Here is a 7458-nt window from a genome sequence, read left to right as displayed (position 1 = left end):
TCCCGAACTCCCTGATTGCCCCGACGATCACGATACCGCGGGGTTGAGCGTGCTCGGCCTCGCCGCGAGAGTTCTCACAACCGTGATCCCGGGATTCTGCCATCCTCTGGTACAACCTACCGCGCTCGCTTACCCGTGCATCGCATACAGCGTTCTGATAGCTGTAGCCGCGTCCCGCGTGTAATATACCGCGCTCCGTATGTCACGTCCCGCGTTCCGTATGTAATATACCGCGTTCCGTTATCAGCGTATATCTTTCTTGTATGTATTCAATATATGTATCAATCACTATGTAATATACCGCGTTCTATTAGCGTCTACTCGTAGCCGCGTTCCGTATGTAATCTACCGCGTTCCGCCTTATCGTAGCCCTGTATACCGCAACGAACTCCGTTCTGTAAAATACCGCGCTGCGTTATCCCTCCCTTGCGTACCGCACCTCGAGGCGAAGACTCGAGTCCCGAGATTTCGTATACCGCGTCGCGTACACCGGCACTACCGACCACGGTAATTTCCCGCGTTCAGTTCGTGTGTAATACCGAATCCCGAGTATTGTATATGATAGTTTATAGTATAGTTTTGAATATTCGAATAAAGTGCATATTCACATGGCAAATTGATTACTGTTTCTGGGCCTGTCATCGAACTCCCGATCCCGTAAACTCGTCCGCGTTCGATAAAGTCAGGCCGTTACACAGTTAGGTCTCACGCTGGGAGTTTCATTAATTTAATTATGCGTGGGAAGCACACACACACACACGGGGGGTGCGAGGGGGGGGGGGGCCTTCGGCCCCCCCTCCCCCGCACCCACCCAGTCGGTAGGCAGCGTGAACCTCGCTTTACAACATAAAGTACAATAGTACATACTAAGTTGTAAAGCGAAATTATAAAGTACATGCATGGAGGGGGGGTGCAGGGGAAAAAAGCCTTCCTGTTCACGTGCGCTCACGCATGTAAGCCCTCTTGCACCCCTCCATGCATGTGCTTTATAATTTCGCTTTACAACTTAGCATGTACTTTATGTTGTAAAGCGAGGTCCACGCTGCCTATCGACGGGGTGGGTGCGGGGGAGGGGGAGGCCGAAGACCCCCCCCTTGCACCCCCCCGTGTGTGTGTGCTTTCCACGCATAATTAAACTAAAGAAACTCCCAGCGTGAGACCTAACTGTTTGAATCGAGATGCTTGGTTATTCTGCACGATTTAACTGTTTAATGATTTTCGTTAAAGCAGGGCATACACCAGCATACACACGTGTGTGTGCCCTGCTTTAACGAAAATCACAACTTCTATAAAGCAGGGCATACACCAGCATACACGTGTGTAGTTCGTACACGTGTGTGTTCCCGATAGGGTAGCTTATTCCTCTCTTCGTCGTTTGGATCCAGCTCCGGCTTTGTCAGCTTCACGTTAATGTCTATGGGAGTGCTAACTGGCTTCGAATCAGCCATTCCAAATCGTTTTAATATATCTCTGATGTATCCCTTTTGGTGCATTCCGATCTTGTTTCGTGCAAACTCGATTCCCAGACAGTAGTTAGGTTCACCGAGAACTTTTATTTCGAAAACTTCAGAGAGGCATTCCTTTAGCTTTGTTATCTTGGCTCCATTCCGGGAAATGACTAGAATGTCGTCCACGTATACGGCGATTAACATCATGTCTTCCCCTTGTCCTATGTAGTATACGCAGGAATCTGCGTTGCTTGGGATTGCTCCGAGTTTCTTGAGTGTCTCGCCCAATTTCTCGTACCAACTTCTTCCTGCTTGACGTAAGCCGTAGAGAGATTTCTTTAATAAACATGCCTTGTTTCCGATTTTTAATTCTTTCAGCATCTGTTCTGCTTTAATCCTTGTTTCGCTGCATGTCGTTTCCGTCTTGACGATAGTTTCCAAAGCCTCTTTGAGAAGATATGGAATTTCCATAAAAATTTCCTCTTCGATTACTCCGTTTAAGTACGCCGTTGTGACGTCGAGCTGCTTGATCGTCATCCCATAGTTGGCTGCGAGAGCAACTAACAGACGAATGGAACTCAAGCGAGCTACGGGTGCGAACGTCTGATTAAAGTGTATTCCGGGCTGTTGAGCGAAACCTCTTGCCACGATACGAGCTTTCCTTCTCTCGATTGATCCGTCCGGTTTATATTTATTTCGCAGGACAATACGGCTTCCGATAATCCTTCGATTTTCAGATCTTTCCACGAGGTGTCGTTTTTTAGTATTGACTTTACTTCTTCGGCCATGGCAAGAAATCATTCCTCAGCATCTGGACTAGACAGTGCTTGTTTTATGGGTATCTCGGCCATAAGGGCCTGTTCTACTAATTCTTCGTACATACTGAGCGTTTCGTACGTACTATTCGCAAACTTGGCTTCGTCGCGTGGTGGTTGATATTGCTTCCGAGGTTTTCCTCTGCGCCCTGTCATGATCTTCGTAGGTCTTCCTGGACCTCTTCTTCTTTTTGCGACTGCGTCTTCGTTTTCGTCAACCTCACTCTCGCTCCCCTCGTTCCTGTTATCGTCTTCTGGTTCTTCAATGAGAGGAACGTCGTTTTGATTTTCGGCTGACTCAAGATCAATGCCGACTGTGCGAAGATTTGTGTCTTCCTTTCGTTGTTCCAAATTTTCCGGGAGAAAGTCCTCGAGTTGTTCACTAAAGGAGTTTCGGGTTTCTGTAAGAATTTGACATCTCGTGAAATTTCGATTTTATTTTCCTCAGGGATCCAAATTTGGTATCCTTTGGACTCTTCAGAATAACCCAAGAAGATTCCTTTCTTTCCGCGTTCTTCGAGCTTCCCCTTTTTGGAATTTCCGTCCAGAATAAATACTTTTTGGCCAAATTCTCTGAAGTAGCTTACGTCTGCAGCTTTTCCAGTCCATACTTCGTATGGAGTCTTTCCGTCCAAGGTTGGGCATCTGTTTCTGATATAATTTGCGGTTGAAACAGTTTCAGCCCAAAAAGACGATGGCAAGCCTGATTGGATAAGAAGGCACCTCGCCATTTCCAGAAGAGTCCTGTTCTTCCTCTCGGCAACTCCGTTTTGTTCCGGGTTGTAGGCGACGGTGAGTCTTCGTTGAATCCCGTATTTCTTCAAGTATTCGTCGAATTCTTTGGAGAGGTATTCTGTCCCGTTGTCGGATTGGAGGCATTTTATGTGTCTTCCCTTCTGTTTTTTCACAAGTGCTTTGAAAACCTTAAATGCCTCGAAGGCTTCGCTTTTCTTCCTAAGGAAACGTACCTCGCACCATCTTAATCCGTCGTCGATGAAGGTCATAAAATATTTCGATCTGCTCTTGGATTCGATCCGCATGGGGCCACAGAGGTCGCTGTGAACAATGTCCAAGATTTCCGTCTTCTTTTCCGACTTCTTAGGAAAAGGGTTTCGCGTCATCTTTCCGCGAAGACAGGTGTCACATTCTATTTTGGTTTCACTTCCTCCGATGTTTGTGCCGAGTACTGTTTTATTCCGATCGGCTTTGCAAAGATCCTGCACGTTGAGGTGTCTAAGGCGTCGATGCCACAGCAATAAATTTTCCGACGGCTTTTCCGCGTCGCGAGCCGTATTCGAAATTTTCCGGCATTCTTCCTGTTTAGTTTCGCGCACGTAGAATAAGTCTCCGACACGATCGGCTGTCAACTTAATACTTCCGTTGCTGCCGGTAATGATAGCGCGACGTTTGGTAAATAGCACTTCACACCCTTTATCAGTCATCTTCGCGACAGATAACAAATTCGCACGGAGATCTGGTACGTAAAGTACGTTCGTTAGGCTGACGTTTTTCCTTTTTTCCGTCAACTTCCGTGGTAAACGAAACGATTCCCCTCGCCGCGATTTCGGTAAAGTCACTACTAGCTAAGTTCAGTTTGCCGCGTTTCGTATCGTCTATTTCCGCGAACTCGCGTTTCTCATTGCACAGATGCGACGTTGCGCCACTGTCTAGGCACCACTTCCGATTGGGTGTTGTCACTTTCCGCACGTAGAGCCTCATGTTCGTGCGCTTCCGTAAAACTTTCCACTGCGCATAGGACCACATCTTCGGCGCTCTTTGCCACCGGTTGAGCGTTTTCGGGTTTCTTCTTGCAATCGGCTGCCTTGTGGCCGACTTCTCGGTACCGATGACACCGGTATTTGAATTCCTGTTTGCTGGCGCTGCTTTCATTATTTCCAGATTTCCCCTTCTTTTGATTCCGGCGCTTATTTGCGAACATCGCGTTTTGAGTCGTTCCACGAATGTCATTTTTCCTCGCGTCACTTCCCTCGATAACTTTCACACGAAGCGTTTTCGGTGACGGTAAATTGTCGCGAGACTCGATCGCGCACCTAAAATTTTCATAAAGCGGGGAGCACACACTTCTGCACAACGCATAATGCGTAAGCATAAGAAAAATGATTGGTCTATTTCCTTATGCACATGTGTATGGACCAATCAATTTTCTTATGCTTACGCATTATGCGTTATGCAGAAGTGTGTGCTCCCCGCTTAACAGGGTGGTAAACTGTACAGAAGCATAATTGCTTGCAAATCCGCGTTTATATCAACGTCCATTTCCGCTAACTTGTCGATGGCGTCAAAGAATTTTCGCACGTGTTCGCGTATGTACGTCGTCGCCGTCTTCCATCCGTTGAAGTAAAAGCTGTTTCAGCAGGGTAGCTTTGCGAGCTGGCCCTTTTGACTGATGTATTGTTTTTAGCTTTAACCACACTTCGCGAGATGTTGCGCATCCTTTAACTTGTTTCAACTCAGAAGGGTGAATCGACAAAATTAGATCCGATTTAGCTTTACTGTCCGCACTATTCCATGCCAGCAGAGCGGTGGCCGTCGCGGCGTCGCCAGTTGGACGCGGTTTTTTACCGTTTACATATTCCTACGCATCGTTCTTGATCAGCAGTACTTCAATTTGCATCTTCCACGTGTCGTAATTTTCTTTGTTGAGAGTCTCGATTCTCAGGCTTGTCGCACTCATTTTGCTTGGTTTTCACTAAAACGGCGCGACGCGTTAACCTAGTAATCGTACGGCTCGGTGTGTTTTTACAGTTCAATTCTAATTCCGATAGACTGGGCCCATAACCTGTTAGTGATAGGGCAGTAGGAATTGAACGGGTCACGGTTCTTTAGATAAACGTAAGCGATGCTATTTATTAGTGACGACAGATACACGGTACTGCGCGGGAGGCGACCATTAATCGGACTAATGCTAAGACTCCATAGGCCTAGTTTACACCGATCTTTTGATACGCGTATCAAATAGTATATTTGAGCTGATCAGCCAATAATCAAACTAATTTACTAGTTATTTACTATTTAATACGCGTATCAAGTGATTGGTGTAAACTAGGCCATAGACGCGGAAACGCCATGCGGCAGAGTACGTTGATCAATCACAAATTTTGATTTTGTCGCAGGCGACTTGCGGCAGCCTTCTGATTGGTCAACGCACTCTACCGCACGGCGTTTCCGCGTCTATGGAGTCTTAAGGCCTTCACACATAAAATGCCGTAAGGACGTAAAACGTAAGCGTAAGAAAATCGATCAATCCCAATCAAGTATTTTCCCCTACTGGAGTTACGGACAGCGCAATACTTGATTGGGATTGGTCGATTTTCTTACGCTTACGTTTTACGTCCTTACGGCATTTTATGTGTGAAGGCCTTAACATAACGAACGAACTAGATGAGCCATAGACTAAGCGGCTTGAGTATAGATGTCATCACGATCTCGACCGCCTGTCGCCGTACATAGAAATAGTATTAAGATGTTAAGGGTCGGCAAGAGACACGGTGGAGACCTTTGTCGGGTTGGCTTAGCTGCGACTCGCTGCGAGTCCGTATTTTATTTATTATAAATTTTTAAGAGTTAAAATGCAAAATCGGAAATGCAAAATGAGAAATATGGATATTACGAATTACGGATTCCATATTTCTCATAAAATAAGTTACATAGATTAGTGAATTTTTTTTAAATATACTCTTTATATAATAATGCAGGGAGGTAAAGAGCCCAATTTTGCATTTTAGCTCTTAAAAATTTATAATAAATAAAATACGGAGTAAAGTGCATTTCAACGTGCACTTAGTGTAAAAAGTGCACCTGAGTGCATCTGAGTTTGCCTGGGTCTCCTGCCGACCCTTAACAGGCTTCCAAAAAGATCGGTAACGAAAAATTATACACTTGTAGCATTGTCCGGAAAATTCTACCCCTGTTTCATATATAATTCTTTGAGATTCGGTCAGTTATTTCCGGAAAAATTAGAAAAATTAGAAAAACCGGTTTCCAAAAAGATCGGTAACGAAAAACTATACACTTTATGGCATTCCCCGGAAAATTCTACCCCTATTTTATATACTTTAGTAAAAATTTGGTCCACTAACGCGAATGAGTAGTTTGCGGTCAGACATACATACATACAGACGGTACTTATATAGATCGGCTCCCGAACAATTTTTAATTTTTATTTATTTATTTATTTATTTTTTTTTTTCAAATAAATTTGATTGCTATTTTCACAGATAATATACGTGTTTTTTTCATTAACTATATTTTCTATTTTTTAATTGCATTTTTACTTTTTACTTATCTTTATTATTTGTAACAATTAAATCATATGATGAGCAGGACAGACTGCTGCTACAGGAGGAGGCCCAGCAGCAGGACAGAGTGCTGCAGATGCGGCAACAGCCGGTGGCCCAGCAGCCACAACAGCAATAACAGCATCAGCATCAGCCTCAACCGATGGCAATGCAGAAGCATGCTTCTCAACAGTGCAGACTTTCAGGAGCCCACATACGCCTGACCAACAGAACCAAATACCCAAGAGCAATAGACCATTGATGGCCGTTATGCCCGTTATCAACCAACGAGTGAGTTGTTTAACACTTGAAAAAAAAATATATATAATATATATAATGTATCCATATTATTACACAAATTTGACTACTCTGTGATCTTCTTAATGAATAGACTTAATAAATTGCGCTTGTTCATCAGCAACAATTGCAACGCCAGCAAATAATGATGCTGATACAACAACGCCAACAGCAACAGCTCCAACAGCTGCAGCAACAGCTCCAACAGCAGCAGCAACAGCTCCAACAGCAGCAGAAACAGCTCCAACAGCTGCAGCAACAGCACCAACAGCAGGAGAAACAGCTCCAACAGCTGCAGCAACAGCAGCAGCAACAGCTCCAACAGTCGCAGCAACAGCTCCAACAGCTGCAGCAACAGCTCCAACAGCAGCAGCAACAGCTCCAACAGCAGCAGCAACAGCTCCAACAGCTGCAGCAACAGCTCCAACAGCAACAGCTCCAACAGCTGCAGAAACAGCTCCAACAGCAGCAGAAACAGCTCCAACAGCAGCAGCAACAGCTCCAACAGCAGCAGCAACAGCTCGAACAGCTGCAGAAACAGCTTCAACAGCTGCAGAAACAGCTTCAACAGCAACAGCTCCAACGGCTGCAGCAACAGCT

At 45.2% G+C, this 7458-nt stretch overlaps 1 protein-coding gene across 1 annotated transcript in view; it reads right to left on the bottom strand.

The window, feature by feature from the left end:
• LOC139811470 (uncharacterized) overlaps nt 1–1985 on the bottom strand; it is a 3784-nt gene extending 1799 nt beyond the window's left edge. The window contains exon 1 of the mRNA XM_071775751.1: nt 1332–1985. Within this exon, the coding sequence (XP_071631852.1) occupies nt 1332–1985 (654 nt within the window). The remainder of the gene's footprint in view (nt 1–1331) is intronic.
• Nucleotides 1986–7458: the final 5473 nt, after the last annotated feature.

The sequence above is a fragment of the Temnothorax longispinosus genome, chromosome 4 (assembly GCF_030848805.1).
Source record: "Temnothorax longispinosus isolate EJ_2023e chromosome 4, Tlon_JGU_v1, whole genome shotgun sequence".
Lineage (NCBI taxonomy): Eukaryota > Metazoa > Arthropoda > Insecta > Hymenoptera > Formicidae > Temnothorax > Temnothorax longispinosus.
This window is presented reverse-complemented; position numbering and strand designations above follow the sequence as displayed.